Source organism: Balearica regulorum, chromosome 2, assembly GCF_011004875.1.
Source record: "Balearica regulorum gibbericeps isolate bBalReg1 chromosome 2, bBalReg1.pri, whole genome shotgun sequence".
NCBI lineage: Eukaryota > Metazoa > Chordata > Aves > Gruiformes > Gruidae > Balearica > Balearica regulorum.
The window spans coordinates 6190837-6213896 of NC_046185.1; the positions used below are offsets into that span (position 1 = coordinate 6190837).

General features: G+C 40.1%; 1 protein-coding gene across 1 annotated transcript in view; it reads left to right on the plus strand.

The window, feature by feature from the left end:
• FAM135B (family with sequence similarity 135 member B) overlaps positions 1 to 23060 on the plus strand; it is a 210309-nt gene that overhangs the window by 57344 nt on the left and 129905 nt on the right. Inside the window, exon 2 of the mRNA XM_075743262.1 lies at positions 5947 to 6042. Coding sequence (XP_075599377.1) covers positions 5966 to 6042 — 77 coding nt within the window. The 5' untranslated portion in view covers positions 5947 to 5965. The remainder of the gene's footprint in view (positions 1 to 5946; positions 6043 to 23060) is intronic.

Genomic DNA, 23060 nt, shown 5'->3' on the forward strand with positions numbered 1-23060 from the left:
TGCTTGGCAACAACTAAAAACATCAGTGTGTTATCAACATTATTCTCATCCTAAATCCAAAACACAGCACTACACCAGCTGCTAGGAATAAAATTAACTCCATCCCTGCAGAAACCAGGACACCATGTTTAATAGATAGGCTTGAACAAGACTATGATGTGCTTGGCATTTGTCTTCACCTATATCACAAGTCTTTATTTTGGCTTACATACCAAAGAAAAAATTCAAAGGAATACAGCAGACTGGAAATCTAAAAATCTTACTGAAATAGCTGTGCTATCTTGTGCTGTGATACTATCTCATATTGTAAACTGTACTGGGTAATGTTAGGTGATTGTAAAGACTGGAAATCTTACAACGTAATCCCTGATACTTCCATGACTAAACAGAGCATTAGGTTTCTCATGGCTAAGAGTAACGTGATTTCTGAGGCAGACTTGAGACTGAAGTCTTTAATGGTAATACTTATTAAAACAAACAGAAAAATCACAAACAAGCAGTGACCCAAAAATTGTGGGTTTTGAAAGTGCATTTAGAAAACTAACAAGACTTCTGGCTGAGTTCCAAATTGCATATGGGCATCATCTATGCGAATTTTATTGTATATATTTTTTTGCTTGCAACTTCACTGCATATTGTTGAGTGAGATGACACCTCTTTTTCACCGAGTGTAGGTATTTTATCAATCTGCTGCCGTGCTTGTACTTGAACGTCGGAAACTGAATACCAGGCAGTGTTTTTTCTGTTACTGTTAAAGCTGTGGCAAAAGGCAAGTCTTGAGTGATCACATACTTCATTGGCTTTCCATGACTCAGGGTAAATGCTCTAGCTTGTTGACTGTGCTATAGTAAGATGAAAGGTCTAATTCAACAAGTCAAAGGGACATAAATTCATACTTGAATCACTTAGCTGAAGTAAAAGCATAATCTTTGGTAGTTTCCCCAGGGTTGACACACATGTCTCAGGATAAAGGAAATTTTGTAATAATTCAAGTAAAAGGTTTATGTTCCTGTAATTCTTTAGCCTCAACAGTGCTGGGGAAACAAAAAAAACCCCAAACCACCAAACCTGGTTTAAGAAAGGAAAAGAACAGTATTCTGAATAAAATTCAATATGACACCTCTACCCTAGAATAGTCTAAAAATATATTACTTATGGGAGATCCAGGTTCTAGGCCCTGTCAGTGATTTGTGCCGAGAAAAGGTAAAATATAAACTGTTATAGCTACTTGTGTGATATTTTTGCTAAACAACCTTGTAATTTCTTTGTATCTTTAGTACTGTATTTAGATTGGCTCCTTTTAAAAGTGTAAAAGAGATATCTTACCCTCACCCAAAATCTTAGAGGAGAATTACTGGCTTGATTTATTTTAACAGAATGAGGTGTTAATTTTTGAAATCATGGTTTTGCTGAAGACCTCACCTCTCCCATTTTACTAACGCGCTGGCAGAAACCATGACAGGTTCTGTAAACTGGGAACAGTTAATGACGATGTTGTAGTGAAAGGATTTACTGACTTTGTGACTGCTTTGACTCAAGAGATTGATAATAGGCTCAGAAAAGGCTATTGAGGTGCAATCACTGCCCTAAGAACTGGGATCCAGTTCAGCTTCATGAAGGTGAACATTGGAGTAATTTAATTAATAAAGAAAAACAACAAGAACAAAAGATACTTGGTCTAATGAATGTGCTTATTCTCCTAATGCTTCGGTCTCAGAGCATATTAGTGTGTGGTTTTTGTCCTCCTTCTATGGTGTTCCTCTGTTCCTTAAAATTTTACAGTAGATGAAGGCATTTGTGGAGAGAAGAATAAGATTATCTCACTGTGATTTTATTCTGCATGCTTAACCAAGGAACTCTTAATAAATAAATAAATAAACAAAGTAACTAACAAATTAAAATGCCCAGCTAGCAACAAACACCGAAGAAATTCATAGTAAAATAAAAGATGCTTTAAAAGCAGTAAGGACAGTGGTGCTATCCTGGAGATAGTATGTGCTGTGTTTCTTGAGAGGCAGCTTTATTCTCCTAAATAAATGTTTCTAGCTTTATGAGTCATTGCCCTTTATCACATGGTGTTTTGTTCTTTTGTCCTTGGTGCGTTTTTGGGTGGGTTTTCCCCCCCTCCCCCCCCCCAGCTTCTGTGATGGAGATGGACAAGAATGGTGAAAGCACTAAATAAATGTCTGGCTTATTTTTCACTCAGATGTAATTGCACAAATGCTACAAAGTTCATGGACTGTCAGGGTATGCAGTGTCCTGTCCTTATTTCCACCCTGCGCTGTCCCCATCTCACCTTCCTCTACTCCCTTTAGCTGGGTTGATGCTGATTGCTATCTCAGCAGGGAATGTCAGACTCGGTTTTAACTTCAAGGTATTTAACAGGGGTGTGGGGGGGGGACCTAACCAACTAATCACCTGCTGTCAGAAGGCTGGGTCATTTGACTCTACCTCTAAAATGTCTTTAGCACAAAAACTGTGAGTCAAAAAGATTGCAATGGAGGATAAAGCTGAATAAAGCTGTTGCAGCTTGGCCAGTATCACACGTTAAACAATCTCCAATCCAGAAGGTATCATCTCCACTGATAGCAATGGAGATGTGGGGAGTAAAATCAAACCTTCCTTTAAAAATGCAAGTGAGACAGTCTCCAGTCTTTAAACATATAGATTTTCATAGGGCTTTATTTATATAAAGGACTATGATTTTCAGTTAGTGTCTCCTTACTATAAGTAAAATGACAATTGAAATTGACTGTCTCTTGCTAGGACACCAACTCTGGTTGGAAGGACAAACTGTCAAAGTGGTGACGTGACTTGTAGCATTGGTGCGTGTAGGACAGTGCAGCACAACCAGTGACAATGACAGCACTTTATGAAACAATCCAGTGCTTTGGAAGTGAGGGGCGGAAGATCATGGGGTGCTTTTACAGAAGCATATGACCAAAACACTTCCCATATTGCTTTAGTAGCTTCCCATGGATATTTACTAGTATAGTCCTCAGTCCTCTTCTGGAAAATGCAAAGGGTTTGACTTAGAAACAGACATTTTAGAGAAAACAATGTACTAAATCCTTCCTGAGAATCATCTCTGTATTTTTCTTTACACTGCTTATTAGGTAAATTGATGATACTTCAGTACTGGCAACGTTCTCTATTGTGTTTAAATGCTGATGTAATGGCATCCTTCAGTATTATTTTTACGACTGTTCCTCTATTTATAACCCAAGGTTGTCCCACACAGTGACCAGTGGGTAAGGGTGGTCAGAGGTCCTTCACAAGCACTGGATTTTGAAGGGATATGATTAGGTTCCCTTAAGCAGGCACCTGGTACAGCAGTGAAAACTTAGTGCATCATTTTAAGCACTTGTGTTTTCTTGATTTGGGGGTGCCTGCAGCTGTTTTGTCAAATTTCATAGCTTCTTTCATTGAAGCATGATGCCCATGTCTCTGAGCAGGTTTCATTTGAGCCTTGCTGAGTGCCATGACGATAAGATGTGCCAGAGGCCCCTTTTAGTACTTCTCAGGTGTCCCCTGAAGTACCAGGCCCTGCTGCTGGGGGCTCAGTCCCTATAGCCATCTGACGTAGATGTAGGTACTCTGATCCTCTGGTGTGCCAGTGGGGTGGATGGAAGTCCAGCCTGGTGTAGTAGCTTTTTACTCTCTCATTCTGGTGATCAGTGAGGGAAATAAAGTTACAGAAACAGTTGTTTGTTTGTTTGTTTGTTTTCTTTCAGGACAGTTCTATATTTCTTTTGAAAAGATATAAAGCATGCAACATAAAATATAAATACAGTGAAGATCTGTGTGTGTATTTCCATGTATTTAATTTTCCACTCACCCTGCCTAACCTTAGCTTCACGTCATTCTTTCTATCTTTGACAATATTGGTGCTGATCTGAACTGGCTGGCCACCCATTCACACCTCTCCTCTTTATACTGGTGTCTTCAGAAGCATGGAATTTCCTTTGATCCTGAGCTTTTGGTCTAGGGAAATGTGCCTCAGCATAACACGCAGATTTATCTAGAGGCAATTCTTTCAATTAGCACTCTTCTCAAGGCTAAATACCATGTCAGAATATTACTTTGTGGTATTGCGTGGTTTTCTCTTGGCTTCCCACACACAGTCTGCTTTGCTTTGATACTGTACACTCAGACAAGACTAGCACATGCATAACCAAGTGGATATGTGATATACATGCCTTAAAACAGTATACAACTTGTTTGTGCAGAAAGGCAAAACAAGAAAGGATTATTCTCATTCCTGTTCAGATGGAAGCGGGGGGGGGGAGGGGGGGAGAGAGAAAAAAAGAATAGCACTTTGTCAAGTGAAAACATTTGAGTTTACCTTCACTGCTCCTAAATCATGGCCTGACACAAGTTAATGTAGAGTTCATTACCTTGGAGGTATATCAGATGGGTAGCTTAGTAATTGTCCCTCTTTTCTTCCTTAGAGTTATTGACATATATTCCATGTATTACATACATCTTCTGTCCCATTCTTGTCATTCCAGAGTCAGTATCTGCAATGTTTGTTTTTGAAGAGAGTGAATGAAAAAATTAACAACTTTTTAACTTTGGAATGAGCTCTTTTTGAAAAATGGTAGTGCTTGAGAGGATAGTCAGAAAGCAAGCATAGCTTAAAATAATCGGTGTAATAAGCCAGTCAGTTAGAAAATTACTAATCAGGACTGAGCATTGAGACTTATCAGAAGGCTACAGCCTAATGCTAATCTGAGGACTTCATGTATCAAACTCCTCTTCACTCCTGCTTCATTGGAGGAAATGGTCGGATCTTTGAATGTCATGGAAACTACTGGTTAGCACATACGGAGAAATTCTCCACTTTGCAGTCTGAGCTGGACATCCCCTTAAAGCCCCATATGTCTCAGGGAATTATTAATAGCTCTGACATGGGTCTTCCTCAGATATTGTGCTTGGTTGCTGTGAAACAGCTACCGAAATGATGCTTATGAACATGTTAATCAAACAAATCTGATCTCTATCTTAATGATGGCATAGACAATTTCCAGACAGCTTGCAGATTGACTGAAGTAGATTTGCAGAGAGAAAAGGAGGAAAGGGTAAATAGAAAATTCAAAATCTGCCCAAAAGCTGTAAAAACCCTTGGCTTGCCTCTGCTGCTATTAGGGAAATGTTAAGGGTTTACACTGGTGTATTAAATAGTGCTGGTTTGGAAACTTGATTTTGCAAAGCTTCCTGGAGTAAGGTATGACCTCCTGAGATCCCTTCCAACCTGAATTATTCTGATTCAATGAACATATGAGATATGATCTGTAAATGGCTGAAATGCTTCAAAATCCCGATCTGGCTGCTGTGGCATATTAGGTGCTTTGATTGTCAGCATTTTCCTTAGAAGAATCTCTTCCTTTCATTAATCTTTAAATTATTCATATTCCCTCAGAAGCTTCCCTTCCAGGACTTTAGTTAAGTCATAGGAGGGGTCAAAAGCAAGAGAATTCTAAATTCTGCTCTCATTTGTCTAGGGTTTTTGTCTTTTTGGCCTGTGCTTTTACAGAAATGTGCTGTGTTGACCCTGGATATCTGCCATTTGGTAAAATGGGAAGAAAAAAAAAATCAATTTCCCATACAAAAGTAGCAAGAGAGTTAATTAAAATTTGCTTTGAGATTCTTGCACATAATATGTTATTTACTTTTTGCTTCTTATACTTTCCATAATATTATCATTCTGTCCTCAGGCTTAATTAGACTTTTTACCTCTCTTAATTACTGCTTTGATCTGGCTTTTAGCAAGTCTTCCTGAAGATGGAGCCCAATAATGTCATTGGAATGATTCCAGCTGATTTCAGTCAATTTCAAGCTTTGCATGAACCCCAAGATGCCAAACAAAATGTAGTAATCCATTCATGCATCTGTTAAGCAAAATACTTCAAATGTTTATAATGCCTGTATATATGTGTTGTTTAGGTGATGACCTGAAAAAATCATGTCTGAGGTCCAGGGAACAGTCGAGTTTTCTGTGGAGCTACACAAATTCCATAATGTGGACCTCTTCCAGAGAGGGTGAGTTGATTGTTCCATTAATTTGCAGCTGATTACAGAGGAGTAGTTTACAGAAAAAAGTTAAACTCCAAAACAGGTTGTTTTCTGCCAAATGCAGTTATATGTCATGCAATCTCCAGGGCAGGGAAGGATGTCATTGGGCTTTCATCGCTGTCAAGGAAGATCAATGTACGTTACTTTCGCTATAAAGTCAGACTGACTGACTTGTTTTTTGTAATACCATGTTGTAATGCTCCAAATTATTTTAAGCATCTGTTCAGATATAAGCACAATAGCTACTTTAAATGCTTCTGGATGGGTGTTGAGCCTCTGCTAAATGATAGCTGCACTGAACTATAATGAAAACATGTTCATTTTAGGGTCATAAATCTAATGACTATATTCTTTTAATGAACTTTAGCCAATTCCCACTGTTTCAGAACGGAACATGAATACTCATGTTTGCCTAAAGCTCTGGTTCTAGTGGCCACATTGTTTTTCCACATCCCTGTAAATTAGAACATGGAGCACCTGTGGGTTACTGAAACTTTTGCCCTTATTATTTTGCACCTCTCTTCCTAATAGCTTTTGTAACAACCCAGTGGCTGTGGAGAAGCCTAACCAAGTGTGAGTTGTTACTCTGTTTGCACATTGGACCCCACAGGTGTTTTTCAGTCAGGAAGATTAGAAGTTGAAATACTTTTTGAGGAGACCAGAAGCCTCAGATGGGTCAAAAGAATATACTTCATGGATGACAGTGGGTCTAGTGGAATATTATTTTATTTCATCTATGAGGATTGATGTATATGGAACGCTAGATATTCTCTTTCGAGCCTTAGCTTGGCACAGGGGTGGTTCACAGATGATTTGTCTATATCTCAAGCACCATTTCAAGAAAGAAAACTATGGCATTGTTTCAGGTATTGAGATGGATTAGGTAGAGCCGTTTCCATCTGTATACAAGCTTCTTGTTGTTTGTTTTTACTGTGATGAACTACATGGAAAAGATGCTGTGAACTTGAAGGAAAGAAACATGTCTCTGTTTTGTTTTAACAGCTGACATCTGTCATCCTGTTCACGTCTCTAAGTGAATATCCACAACTATATGTTAGAAAGCATTCTGACTATACCAAATACTTGTGTTAAATAGGAAAAAAAAAATATCCTCTGTGCTTGAGGTGTTTGGTTTATCTGAGTTATAAAAGAAGTCTCCTGTGTATTCCAGTCCTTATGACCTTAGAAGACAGTCCTAACTATAGATTTTTTTCTTGGCTTCTGATGAACTTCCTCACATTTGAAAATCCATACCCATCTGTGGGTTCAGTGATTTTTTTGACTTAGTAGGATGTTCAGAGGTTAGCCAGGAATCTTCCCACCTCTTATGTTACCCTGTGATGAGCTGCCTGGTTTTTGTCATATCAGTCTGCTTTTGCATTCAATAATTTCTGTAAAATCCTTTCTTTGGCTTTGACAGTCAGATCAAATCTCTGGTGTGGGGGAAAACCTAGCACTTACACAGATAATATATTCTGCTGTCACACTAATGAGTTCCTAATTACCCTTGCTTTTTTCCCCACTGACACTTACCTTGTTTTACTGATTAATATTCCAAACACATGGTGCTATAGGTTATACTGCATTAATTTGTTTACAGTAATTTTTCTTACTATATATCCTGCACAGTATTACATTTGCTTTCCTTCTACAGTTTTAACCTTTGCATTTCCAACAAAATCCTTTATTGTATTTCATATTTGCTGATCAGTATCCTCTGACTGGCTTCATCCACTCAGTAGCCCCTATTACAGTAGCATGAAAGTGTGAAGAAAAGGAATAGATGAGCGTGCAAAATTTCATTTTAACTTGGGCACACTTTTTTTTAATCCTATTTTCATTGTTAATATTCATTACAGACACCTGGGATGTCTTGGATTGACATATAGTCTCCCCGGGTGAGAGGGTGGTAGAAGTAATAATGATGGGAATTTTCTGTTTAACTAGTGTTTTTCTTCTTTGAGTGCCTTGTAAATTGAGTCAATATCATTCTGTCCTGCTGAAGGCCAGAAAGGTGATTTATGAAAGGTTGTCCATCAGGATAACAGTGGAGCTGAAATGAATCTTAATTTCTGCAGGAACCCAACATGCTGTGTTTTTTAACAACAAAAGCAAGAACAACAGTGAAGAGTATTAATAATAATTTATGTTGCCTACTTTTCCTCTTAATACTTTGGTACAAAAACAAAATAAAAAACATAATAAAAAACTGGTTATGTATCTCCACAAATACATAGCGGTCATGCTTTTGTATGCCTAATTGACATAAGGTTGAAGTTTCTGGGTTGGAACTCTGTAACTGTGCAGAAGTAAGGACAGTTTTCCAAAACAATTAGTCTTGCCTAACTCTCCTTTTAAAGACGGTGCCTTTAGGGAGAGTGTGGCTGGGCCAACAGTGAGCCCGTTGGAGAAGTGCACTCCATGCAAATAAAGGAATGAATAAATCAACAAGGTTTAGCCAGAGGATCGTGGGAGAATCAGCCCTTCTGGAGCTGTTAGGTGATGGTTAATAATCAAACTTGATTAAGGACATGATCTGCTGGCCATAAGCCACAGATTCCAAGTGCTTTAAAATGTTAGGCCTTCAGTAATGGTCCTGTTCTATTTCTGATTGCACTGGAAGCTATTTTGAATTCTGTATGCACACACCGCCAGTTGCCACCTCTCCTTCCCCATGAAAAATGGAAACTCCTTAACATATTTGAATTGCACTTCATGATATTTAAATTGTATTTCTTAACCTGTATGAATGGTTAATATTAAAAAGAGACTCCAAAATAAAAGTAATCAGGTTTGTGTTGGTAAATATTTGTTATGGTTATATGTTTCTGGCATATAAACCAGGAACAGTCATCCATAAATTATGTGTTGCAAGTAGTTTATTTGGTCAGTTAGTGTTAAATTTATCTTCTTCTGAAGGACAAAAATACAGTGTCAGTATTTATAGACATCAAAGGTTAAATGCTGTAGGTGCTGCTGTAGGGGAAGAAAGAACTTTTTCTTTGGTCAAACCAAAGGATTTGTAATGCTCTTTGATACCAGAGTTCTAAAGGTTGAGTAATAAGTAATGCAATTTTTGGAAGAAAAAACATTTTTAGTTTTCCATCCTTAATTGTCTCCATCATGTGCTGTTTAATAACTGGTGACAGATATTTTCTCTAGTGAAATTAGCTAACTGATTCTGATTTTCCTTAATAGAGTAGGAAATAAAATTATCCCTGACTGCCAGAGATCAATTAATTGATTTGTCTGGTTCTGTCAGAAGCAATCCTTCTGCACCTTTTTTTCGTAAAGCTTTTCAAAACCTATTTGACAAGAAAAAAACAACCCAACTACTGCATTCACAGCATAAATAACTTTTGGAGTCTGTGAGGGAAGAGAGGGCACAAAGAAGGTGAAATAGTGACTTAATAATGCTGGGATTCTGGCAAAGATGTATTATAAAACAAGGATAAATGTAAGTCATTAGTTACCAATCACAGGACCGAATCAACTGCTTATCAGTCTTTTCACTCCTCAAATTCCAGGCTGAAATTTGTTAAGTGTCTAACACTTACATTGGTGGTTTGTGTGTGTAAGGGGTAGTGATGATTAAAAATGAGTGGAAAATGAAGTCCAGCTTCTTCTAAAATGAATGCAATGTTGCCCTGGGGAAAAGATCAGTGGTCTCAGTTTCCAAACACCTACACGTATAATCTGAGTATCAGTAGCATTTAAAGCTGCTGAAAACATGATATTCTACCTTAACAGATAAAGCTTTCATGTGTCAAAACATCCCTGTTGCCTACCAAATGGACAACAGTGTTTCAGTGTACTTTAGTCATGAAATCATCTCTTTCAGAGACACAATGCAACAGCTCCTTTCCTTAGTAAACTGGGGTTTGGCAATCAACCAATGCCTTTCTTGTCAAGATGGATACCTGGAAAATACACATCATATTCAGAGGTTCAGACCTTATTTCCCAGAGTCTTTGAGGTACAGTGTCAGGATCTGGAAGAAAAAAAAAAAAAAAAAAGTCTAGCATAGAGGCAAATCTTATTACTTTCTAACTTCTCACCTGTAATGAAACACAAATCACTTTTAGACTGTAAATCTATGTCATTTTGAAAATACTTACCTAGTTCATTTATGATGCATGAATTCTCTTTAATATAAATGAAGTAAAAGAAAAGAAAAGGAGTGCTAACGGGCATGCTGAAGCAATGCATTTCTTAAATAATGAGTGCTCTCCCTTGGAACAGATGTATGACAGAACTGACTTTTTTCTTGGCATGAAGACATATTATTTCTGTGACTCTTGAGCAGTTCTTAAAGGTAGCATCAGATAGCTTCCAAGAAAAAAACAAAAAGGGAAAAAAAAAAAAAAAAAAGGCTCAGGAGTAAGAAGGCAATGACTGTCTACATGGTCCTGCAGTGATAGTTGAGAACCTGCTGCACTAAACTGACAGGATTGAAACCAGCACAGCCCAAATCCACACTCATGAAAGTAGCTTAACTGCTGGTGTTCAGTGAGCTAAACATCAAAGTCCCAAAGTGTAGCCAATGTTCACCTTCAGGAGAATCATGTATGATGAGTTATTTTCATGACAAATGGTGAAGACAATTCTCTCAGTTAGTTAGTGTAGCCATCTTTAAATTTCAGGCACACTGTGTCTGCTGAAGAGAGGTGGGATCTCCAGTGCCAGTGGTAGGGGGAACAGATTGAAACTAAATAGAGTGAAGCCTCATACATGAGACTGTTCTGCAGGTGAAGAGCAGCATCTCAACAAACTCCATTGACTGATGATCAAAACAGTCAGTGGAAAGTAGGATACTCTTGTATCTGGACATTATCTTCCTCCTTCAAATAAGCAACACTCTGACTTATCTTACCCTAAATACATTAGGTAACTGTTCTGTGTCACTTCTTTACTTGCAGAGAACTGAGCTAAAGGCCAACTTGAACTCATCTAATGGGTTGGCTAACCAAGGCACTATCAGAGAATTAGTACAATCTAGATTCAGAAATAAGAGGCCTGGATAGATAGTACTTGGGACCCTGAGATAATGTTTCACATGCCAGGTGTGGCAGAGAACCTTAGTGTGTCTTCTCTGAAATGCAGCCAGCGTACAGTGACAAAAACTGTGCCTTGCCTGCTGGAGCTCCTTCTTCTGTGACCTACTATGGTCAGTTCCCTTTGTGTCTTTTCTGCCATTTTTGTGTAATGAATGTTGATTGTACAATTAACCAGATGGTGTATAATCGAGTGACAACATAATGCACAGAATATGCATAGCCATCTGTTGCATATAAGTGTGTCACACTATAATGGTTCAGTGAGTAGCAGAGAAAGGAGAGGTGAATTTAGGCAAGACACAAGTTAACAGTTACATGGCAGCTTGTTGTAGAGTATGGCTCACTATCCTTTGATGAAAGATATGTATATATATATCCATAACTGGTCTATCTGTCCCTAGGCTGCTTGCTGATGATAACCATAACAGATTGTAGAATCAGAATCATAGAATGGTTTGGGTTTGAAGGGACCTCAAAGACCATCTAGTTCCAACCCCACTGCTGCGGGCAGGGACACCCTCCACTAGACCACATTGCCCAAAGCCCCATCCAACCTGGCCTTGAACACTTCCAGGGAGGGGGCATCCACAGCTTCTCTGGGCAACCTGTTCCCAGTGCCTCACCACCCTCATGGTGAAGAATTTCTTCCTAATATCTAATCTAAATCTACCCTCTTTTAGTTTAAAACCATTACCCCTCATCCTATCACTACATGCCTTCGTAAATACTCTTGTAAAAAGCTTTCTTGTAGGCCTCCTTTAGGTACTGGGAGGCTGCTATAAGGTCTCCCCAGAGCCTTCTCTTCTCCAGACTGAACAACCCCAAAGCTCTCAGCCTGTCTTCATAGGAGAGGTGCTCCAGCCCTCTGATCATCTTTGTGGCCTCCTCTGCACTCGCTCCAAGAGGTCAGTGTCTTTCTTGTCAGGGGACTGTCTTTCTTGAGCGCTGGACACTAGATTATATAGGAGGCTGGTGTAGAAAGAAGAGGATCACTTTGTTTTCACAATGCTTTGCAGCCTGTGACCAGAATGTAGGCAAGGTTCTGAAGCTCAGGACTGAACATGTTGATCAGCAATTTTCTTTTCTTTTCTTTCTTTTTTTTTAGAAAGTAGACCTTTGTGTCAGAAATGGAAAATGCACCTGCATGAAGGATCATTCCTTTTTGTCTTATTTATTTATTTATTTTAAAAAAAAGACTTGCAAGGAACACACTTCCTTTCTACTCTGCCCTGCATGAAGGACCTGACTGGAGAAGTGCAGTGAACCCCTATGGGACAGGAGATCATCTGCAAGGGTCAGGCGTCTTAGAACTGATCTGGCATTTCTGACAAGAGCACACAATACTATGCTTGTGTGTGCAAAGAGTATAGAGTTAAAATAGAAAACACTCCATTGCTCAAGTTCTACCTGAGGGGAGAGAATAAAAGGAAAATTATATGACAGACATTGGTCTTCATGGAAGCACAACTGAGAGTTGCTCAGATGTTAGTGATGAGTATCATCTAAGAATGTCACACAGAATGGGATTAAAAACATAAAAGAAAGAGCTTGTCAGATGGTGTGTTTACGTACATGTTTGTAACTAAATAAGGCTATAAAATTTTGGATGTTTAGACAAAGCCAGTACCATTGCTGAATGGACACTTTGTAATGGTCTTGTCAGCAATGGGTTGTGATAGCTGAACAAAATAATACAAACATCTACATCTCAGAGAATACAGGGGTTTCATTGTTCTTCCAGCCTCAGTTTTCAAGACTGCTAAGCACTCAGGAAATCAATTAAAACCATGTGACATTTTTTGTTGATCAGGCTTCTACAGTCTTCTTCAAAACCACTGACATTAATGGGATTCTCTCCATCATCTTGTTGGATTGTGTCTCCCCTGATTTAGAGGCTGGTAAGCAATGCACCTCTGTAACTCATGCCTCCAAAGACGCTTCTTTGTGATACCTAATATTAATCAATGACATTTCTAGTCAGATTTCTGTGCCAGAGTTTGTAGCTGAGCCTTTGGCAATGTCTATGCTCTTGATTCAGGTCCTACTCCTTTTTTTTTTAAGACATGATTCCTGGAGTCTGGCAATTATACAAGAAACTCTTGTACTATTTAAAATTAACCTTTTAATGCTCATGATTGCCATGAAAACCATGGAAGATTGTATCCCAAAGCTTAAAAAAAATATTTTCATATTTATTAGTTTTAAATTTTTAAAAATTAAAGTTAAAATACTAGTTTTAATATTTTAAAAATACTAACTCCAGGTTCCATTCACTTGTTAAACAATCCTTTCTTGGTAATTAGTGCTGGCAGAGTAGAAAGGAAGTGTGTTCCTTGCAAGTCTTTTTTTAAAAAAATAAAAAAAAAAAAAAAAAAAAAAAAGACAAAAAGCCCAAACTTGACTAACTGTTGTATTTGGTTGACCAAAAAATAACCCTTTGTCCCTTAACATCTGGATACTATCTCCTCTAAGGAAAGCAAATATCACCCCAATTCAAGTGACATTTACATTGCTGCTTTGATGACTTCTGAATTATGTCAGAAAGCAGCTTCAGTTTCACCTATCACGATTTACATTTATACGGAGTTACACTTCAGGTATTGACTCTGTAGCTCCTAATGCATTGAGTTACAGATGGACCTGTGTCTACCGCTGGAAATCACTCAGCTCTGTGTATATGTGTGTGTGTCTGTACCGGTGTGTGTAAGGGAAGGGAGTCTAAGCCCTCAGTCTTGTGAAAGCATATATGTGTACGTGCTGCAACATTTTATTATTTAAGAACAAGTGAAGTGACACGTTTTTAAAGCACTGAACTTAACTAGAACAAGCCAGAAACATGACACCAGCATAGACCATGTCAGTGCAATTATTCAAAACATGAGAGGGTGACAGAAATTACTGAATGAGCATCTCTGGTAATAAAATAACTATGAGATGTTTCAAAAAACTAGTGTATTCCTTGAGTGCAGTTTTTAGGGAATGGGAAGTTATTCTTCAAGTTTTCACATGAGGGTGATTGTGGTGCTTTGCAGCTCTTCTGGCACTTTTTCTCTCTAAACCACTTTGCAAACAGCAACTAATTGAGGCAGATGAAGTTATCTGTGTTCAGAATGTGTTATCACATTGTTACACACTGTGCATATCCCTAGAGAAAGCATGGCATAATCACCAGCAGCAAATCTTGTCTTTAAATATAGGACAAGCTGTCGAGAGAACAGCTAGACCTGGTCCCTTCCTACAGTTCCTGGTTGCAAGGTGTCGCGGAAGCGTTAAAGCTGACAAAATATGTTCTAAAACAAAACTTTAGTGGGCTCAGGAAAAAGAACGGTCAAACTGAACAGGGATCTTCCATTACAAACGCTTCAGCAGACGCAACTTATTTGCAGGTCCAGGATGTCAGCTGGGAACTAATACTACATGCTGTGTGATTGAACCTAAGCTTAGAATGATGACACTAAACGTGCATAACACTCACCTATAAGGTGAGGACACCCAATCCCAGGAAGTTACTTTGGACAGCATCCTGATCAAAGGGAGGGCTTCTGGTCACAGACCCGCTGCTCCGAGGAGAAGCACTCAAAGAGGGTCTCTGCTGGGGACCCCTTTATACCCTGGGTTGGATCTGAGCTGTGGTCATCTCCTGGTCGTGGTCACATATGGCTCCCATTGGTGGAGGCATCTCCTAGGTAGACTTATTGGCTGAGGTGGTCTCTCGTGGACTCAGGGATCTGGGATATGTTGCTGGGGGTTCTCTGCATATGTGCCCAACAGCACACGTGCTTCCCACCAAACTAGCCACCATGTCCCCCTGTGCCGAGCTGTTAGACCCATGGGGAGGAGGGGGGTGCTCCTGTCACACTCCATCCTGTCACTACAGTCATGATCCGACCCAGTTCCTTCAGAGTGGAGGTGCACACAACTCTTGCCTCCAAAGGTAAAAAGGGGGCAGTTGTTGGTAGGTTTTGGATCATCATTCTGTAAGTGCCCTTCAGCTATTAAAAGATGTCGTTACAATCAAAAGTCAATTAACAACAGAAACCATGAAACACGTAACTATAACCATTATAGTAACAATATACACTAAAAATGGATAAACAGGTGGGTACCATTCCAGGGTTTATGGGGACATCCAAGAGACGGACAGGGTGCAGAGGGGGGATGTCAATTGCAAGGTCACAGGCAGGGATTAGGGGAACATCAGTTTCAGTAGCAGGGTTTCAGGGAGTATATTTTAGAGTGGATATGGACTGTGTCACCATATGCTTAACTCAACTTATCACAATACAACCAACAACAATTATAACCATTATTAATGATTGTAAAAGACTCATTAACCACCTCGACAGAGACAACCCAAAAGTATTGAAAATTTTTCCTAACCAATTAGTGTTTAGTGTGGCAGCAATCGCCTGAGTCCTTTGCTACTCTTTTCATTTTGTTGATTCGGTCTTGGAGCAGTATGGATACATTTGGGATGTAAATGCAGCAGTCATCTATGGATAATTCAGCGTCCCACACATGCCTTGTTTCTTTAGCAGCATTAAGTCTAGCACAGCCCAATTTTCGGCGGTCATTTTGCTGGTATACTTGCTCTTTCAAGAGTTCCAGGCTGTCAGATGTGGAGTTGGCCAGAATCAATACTTGCAAAGTTAGGTCATGAACGGCCTGCTGATTGTTGACAGAAGCAGTCCCCATCACAAATACTGCCTCTAGCTACCACCTTAGTCATGTTTCACTTTTTGCCACGTTCCCTTTTTTAGTGGTCTTATCTCCAGGGGCCTGCGATCCCACCACTTGTGGGGTATAGGTCCCTCTTGATAAATGGGGCAAAGGGAGGGTATGACTAAGGTTCAGGCCATTCTGGGAACAGTTGGGTGTAGGCGAGAATACAGGCGACCACCGGAGCATGCCCATACTAGATTGGGGGGGTGCAGACACATAGAATCATAGAATCATAGAATCATAGAATGGTTTGGGTTGCAAGGGACCTTAAAGATCATCTAGTTCCACCCCCCCTGCCATGGGCAGGGACACTCTCCACTAGACCACATTGCCTAAAGCCTCACCCAACCTGGTCTTAAACACTTCCAGGGATAGGGCCTCCACAGCTTCTCTGGGCAACCTGTTCCAGTGCCTCACCACTCTAACAGTAAACATAGGATGTTTGACATAAGCCTTGGGTGGGGGTAAGAGCAGGGCAGTCTTTGTAGGTGTTACATTTTGGGGCAGTGGGCCAGGTATAGCTGGTGTTACTACACAGGCAGCCCTGTATCAAAGCTTCCCAAACAGGAGGGTATAACTGTAATAGTGGCACTTTGTCTACATTTTTTTCAGTGAATTTCTGTCTAGCAGTCCCAAAGCAGGTATTTCTTTACCAGAGGTGTCCAATTCCTGACTTAGGGGTAGGCAAGGAGGCTGTTATTGAAGTTCAATTTACCATACATGTAAATCCAACTATCAAGCTGACTAGCATGTTGTCATCTAGACCTTGGCTATCCGTGTCTGCTGTCATTACTGTTATCAACAGGAATGTTGGAAGTATCTGCTTGCGCATGGTCCTGCCAAAGAACACGAAGTGCACCTCAGGCCTTGGGACTGGGTCTTAAAAATCAGGGATTATCCACCAAGTGCTGATGCGATAAGCATCCCCGTTCCCATCTAGGCCCTCCCAGGCATGCAAGCCTCTGGGCTTTGGCAGAACCATGGGCACAATGCCAACAGAAGGCAGCTTTACTGTAACAGGTTGTCCCACATATGTTTTTGATGGGAGCTGATCCCTTTGATCGTCAGGTAAGAGGGTGTTGCTTGTTCGTGGTCCAGTAGGGCAAAATGACCTAATCATTGCACTCCCATAGTCTCCCCAGCAATTGTTTATGATTAACATTGCTTGGGGCAATCAGAAGTCCCAATTGTGACATGAGACACTGGCATACCTTTTAATAAGGCTGTTAGCCTGTTCTACTATGCTGTTGGCCTGGGGGTAGTATGGTGTGTGAAACACCCACTTGATGCCTCCTCCCGTGCCCAGTCCTGTATGATTGTATCTGTAAAATGTGACCTGTTGTCGCTTTGGATGTGCTCAGGCATGGGCAGAATGCTGAACCATTCCCGCAGAACCACGACCCTTTGGTCACCCATGGAGGTGCTGACAGTGGTGGCCATAGACAATCCTGAGGCCACCTCTAGTCCTACTAGGATATATCTTTTCCTGTGGGATGGCCTTAAGGGCCCAACATAGTCAATTTGCTAGGTGCTCCAGAGGGCATTCCCCTGCCTGATATGTTGAGGAGGGGCTTGGTTTGGCTGGTTGGCTTTAAGTCTTATCTGACATTGTGGACAAGCAGTCCTATCACTGCCGCCGCCCGGATCGGTCCACGCCATCTCACGGCCATACATAACTGTACTGTGCAGCACTTCTGCCCAAGTTCATACATGCGCTAGCTTCTGGAGGTCCTGCTGGTTATGTTCTACGGCCCTTTCAATTTGTTCCCTGTGGGACTGCACATATACTTTTAAAGCATCAGGCAATCCCAGGAAGAGGGGCCTATGGTGGCTGGGGTCCCCTGCTGCGGCCATCGGCAGGTCCCATTGTTCTCTCTCATGCACCGCCTGGATATAGGCAGCCTTTTGCACTCCCGCTGCCAGCTCTGACAGTCCTCTTACTTAACAGTGACTGGCTTCCCCCGTTCTTTGGAGTCCACACGCCCTGCTCAGTATGTCCGCAGAAAGTTATGGACTGATCACCACCGGTCTGTCGCTCAGGAACACTCCCGGGCCCCAGAATTCACCGCTTCATCATCGCGTAACACTATGCAATTCCCCCCCACAAACCCCCCCCCCCCCCCCCGCCCTGTTAGAGAGACACACCACAAATATTCAGTTTCCATCTCAATTGGCTTGTGTGAAAATGGCCTGGAGGTCAGTAAGCTTAGGACTCGTCCAGGGAATTGTGCAAATGGTGGCATGGGGGTCACCACCATGGGGACTCATATGCCTCTTGGGTTTAGTAAGTGGCCGCACATTTCTCTCCTCTGAGTCTCCTTTCTCCTCTAACTCCTCCAACTCTCCCGTCTCCTTGGGGGCCTTTTTCTCAGGTTCTGTTTCTCCCCAAACGTCCCTGTCCCAATCCTTGGGATACATTCCCGCAATGAGCTTTCGGATCTGGGTAACACTGTGGGATTTTCCTGCTCATGCTAGTATGAGTTCAATTTTCTAACAGGAGTGTATGCTCTCGCTCTCTCTTTAATTCATTTTTTTAGACTGTCTGTCTCTAGTTGCTTCTTTAAATTATCTTCTAATTTCCTGGAATACTTGTGATGTTCCTGTGCCTGAGTTAGCACTGTTCCTTTTCCCTCACCATCCCTTATTTTACCGCGGTACCGCAACACCCTCTCTACCACCACTGCTGGGTGGTGCCACTTCTGCTTTACCCAGGCAAGTCCCAGGGAGAAGGTGCATAGCTATACCTCTATAATAGCTCCTCGATTGACATCCTACCAACTACGCCAATTTAATGACCTAAGTGATTTGGTCCAAATTCAATAACTGGTCCTGCTTTGAGAAGGCATTGGGCTGGAGACTGCCCAAGTTCCCTTCCAGCCTGAATGATTCCCTGACTCTAGGACAAGTGTGACCACAGCCTTCTTCAGCATTGAAACAATCCTGTGCAGCTTCCTTCTTGATCACTCAGTTTCAGCCTGTGCAGCAGACTTTATGTTTTTTAGTCATTTATTGTCAGCACCACGGTCTCCAGTAATTTGTCTAGCTCTTTAGTTTACAGCACAAAATAGGTTTATTTGATTAACATTAAGAAAATATTTTAGCTGAGAAATGCAGTTTACAAATAAAATTAAGTTCTGCTTCTCATCTATATGCAATGCTCCACATCTTAAGTCTTGATATTATTGTGTCCACTTCCACAACAAATGCATCACATCCTGAAGGAGCCCAGTTTTCAATGCTGCACTTAATGCTACACAGTTCTAAGAATTTATGGGGTTTGTGTCATCAATTTTCCATGATATCATTAAGCACAAATACTCAGAGGGTAAAACAGTTAGACCTGAGTGCATCAATGAAGATCACAGCTGTCTCTAGAAGACCCACAAATGAAAAGCAACCACTTACTATATAAAGTCTATTGGTTCAAGTAGAAATTCACCTCAAAGGCATGGGTTTAGACCATTAAATGAAAACCTTTGCTTTGCTGAACTTAAAACTTAATTAACTTTCTTAAGTTTCTTAAGATCAAAGCCACTCTGTGATACTCCAGAGGATAATACTTTAAATTTAACATCTTTGCTTGTAGAAATATTTTTATTTTATGAATTGGATTCATAAAAATGGGCAAAGCACTGGCCAATTACACACCAAGAGCTTTGAAGAAAATCTTAGGATGGTCAATTTTTAATGTTATAGATGATAGAATGAGCTGTCTTCCAGGTTAATGACTGATGAGCATTAAAAGCTGGCTAAATCCCAAAAGTTTAATTTTAGTTTCTTCTCCTTTTAACTACCTTTTTTTACCCAAGATTTTAATTTAACATCACACCTTGCATTTTATTTCCGAAGAGAGGGGATCCCATCTGTTTGCATGACATTCCTCTTGGCTAGCACTGTCTCTATGATTTATTTTAATGTTTGTCTTCCAAGAGCAAGCAGAATTCCTTCTCTGCCTGTATCCTTACCTCTTGATTTCTGAATTTTCCTGGTATGAATAAAGCTTTCCACCTGGGTAGCCAGAGTACCTATACCAAACTCTGCTCTGCATAAGTGTCACTACCTTTTATCTTTGGATTAGAAATCACTTTACAACCTTTACTGATCCTTCCAAATGTCTTTCTTACGCCCTGGTTTTTTATATTCTACAGATGGGAAAAAGCTGAGACAACTCTAACAAGACTAGGATCAGAAAGAAAGCTAGGAAGTGAATGTATTCATTCACTAGGTTATATTTATTTTTTTCCCCTGATACCTATGACTAAACAGAAGTCAATTTTCTGAATGTTGTGCAATGTGTACTTTTAAATAATTTGTTTTAATGACTACTTATCATTTCTAGTGTTCATGACCAAGAAAAATCAGCTGCCATCCCATGTGTGAAAGGTGACTGAAGCAAAGTGAGCACACTCTTTCTTGACATATGACTCAGCCAGTTCTTGTTGTGCTACATGGGCACCAAATGGGAGCAGAACAAGTGGTAAATCTGGCCCATATGGATTGAGAAGTGATAAAATGACATTTGGAGTTCTCATAAGCTCTCAAATTAATATAACATTTCTGGGCTCTTCAACGTGTGTTTGTTTTAAAAAACATGTCTGGAATTTTCCCTCTGATATTGCACATGCCTGGTTTCTGTATTAATGATCGCTGGGAACTGTAAGTGAAAAATTTCACATTGTAATACAAACCAGGGTTGAAGAAAAAAGCCACACCAGTAATTTCTTTCACTGTTATGTCCCTAACTTAGTGCCCCATCCCCATCATTTTTTGAGAGGAGGCACTACCTAGTGGCTAGGACATGTTGTTCAGCTCTGTTTCCCTGCCGTATATTTGAAGAAGTCCTGTCTCTTGGCAATACTATCCACACGCTTCTGCAGAGTTTTGTAAGGTACATTTTAATTTAACTGTTCCAAACCCAAATGATCTATCTATAATCCAACATTATTTGTTGGCATGAGTAATTTGTTTGGGATATTTCTTGAGGTGGGCTTGATCAGCCTTTTAACTCATCAGCTACTGTCTACAAACATGGGAGCAGTAATATCTCAGAAGATTGTTCTTAACAGGGTATAATCAGAAATGCTCAGATGCTGTAATAGTAGAAAATGTCATGGGAAAAGTTTGTTTCAGAGTGTCTCTGCCTTTTGTTTTCCAGATATTTTTGTATTCATCTTAAAAGATCCCAAGGTCTAATTTTCAGAATGGAAAACTGTTCACCATCTCTCAGATTCTTTTAAGATGGCTTATGCTGGGAACCCAGAATCGTTACTCTTTTTTGACACTTCATCCTCTAGAGTTGCCTTGAGATAATAACTGTTTGTGTAACTGGATAGTTTAATTCTATGTATGCAGTCAAACTATATGGTGTGTATACTGCAGACAAGCTGCACTTGGGATGCAATGGAAAAAAACAGTTGGCCTTTGTACTTGCATTAATGGAGTTCAGTATATTGTGTGTCTGAATGGGAAGATCTTTTTTAGCACTTTAATTACTTAATGTGCTTGCTGCAGCAAAAGTACATTAACAAACGCAGATCAATTTCTCCCATCAATCCATGTCCACTTTGTTACTTCAAAACATTCATTCATTTGTGGGGATAACAGCTGCCAAGAAAAGGTATTACAAATAAAATGCAGCTGAAAAATGAACCGTTCTTTATCAATCTCTTGTTCCCATTTGGCTATGCATGATAAATCTTTATAATGAAGTCCTGCAAAAAAACAAGAAGTCAGTTTATAATGTGACTGTTTGGAGTGATGTCTGCAACCAGCCAACACCAGAAATGCTGAGGAAGCTGTGGATTTTTAGTTTATTTTGTGGGGGGTTTTTTGCTGACCAGTTTAATATATTCTCTTTGGTTTAGATATTGCCAGGACTCACACGTCCTCCTCACAAGATAAACTTTGTGAAGAAGTGGAGAGAAACAAATTGATGTAATAGACCTACCAGAGCTTAAGGAAAGTGACTGGGTGCTGGCTTGTTCAACCACTGGATAAAGAAAGAAGACTAAATCCCTTAACACAAAACATACCAGACTCAAGTTCTTACTTTTGGGAATGGGCACAATACTTAAGCATTCCGATTCAGGGACCGTTTACAAGGGCATGTAGTGATTGGGTGAAGGGTAATGGCCTTAAGTTGAAGAAGGGTAAGTTTAGATTAGATGTTAGGAAGAAATTCTCTACTGTGAGAGTGGTGAGGCAGTGGAACAGGTTGCCCAGAGAGGTTGTGGAGACCCCATCCCTGGAAGTGTTCAAGGCCAGGTTGGATGGGGCTTTAGGCAATGTGGTCTAGTGGAGCGTCTCCCTGCCCATGGCAGGGGGGTTGGAACTAGATGATCTTTGAGGTCCCTTCCAACCCAAACCATTCTCTGATTCTCTGATTCTCTGATTTTAGTAAATGGATAATTTCATTTAAGTCAGTAGGTCAAATTACGAGTTTGGGATGAATAAACCTATTTAGGGCTTGCCCTAACTATGTTCAGATAAAGAAAACACACCTGTGCTCCCCTACCTTACGGAGTTATTGAAAGGCTAAATACATTGACAGTTTTTAGAGAATAAAACAGTAGGAAATATTTCAGAGAATGAAATGGATAGAAGGTCTGTAAGCATTGAAAACTAAGAATAGGTTGGGTTTTTTTACCTAACCTGAGCTTCTGACTATTTTTCTTCCCTTACTTAAAGCTGTCGTACCCATTTCTACACAGGGATTCTCTGAAAATCGTTGGTCTCTGATATGTGCTGCAACTCAAAATTTAACTAAAATTGCATTATGAGTCACAACAGGCAACCAGCTTTCCCATTAGTTTGTCACTTGGTGTTTGCGAAAAGGTATTGGATATATGTGATCTCACCAATGATACTCTGCCTTCTGATAACAAGAAAAAACTGTCTTTCATTGATATGTAGCAATTTGGATCCAATATTTTGCTTTAAGAACCTTTTTCCAAGTAGAAAAAAGCTATTGGAAAAAGCTGAATGTTGTTGCTGTCTTCCTTCACTTGCCCTGTCTGTGATAATGTGGCATCCTGGTAAGATGGAAAACAATCAAGTGTACTAGTAGTCTGTGATGCAAAATATATTCTATGCTATTTCAAATAATGTGAATAATGTAAGTTTCTGGAAATCCTTGCTCTACGGTTTAATTGAGTTCCTGTAGCAGTGCTATCTCCTTTAACTTTTAATTTCCGTGACTTTTTACGA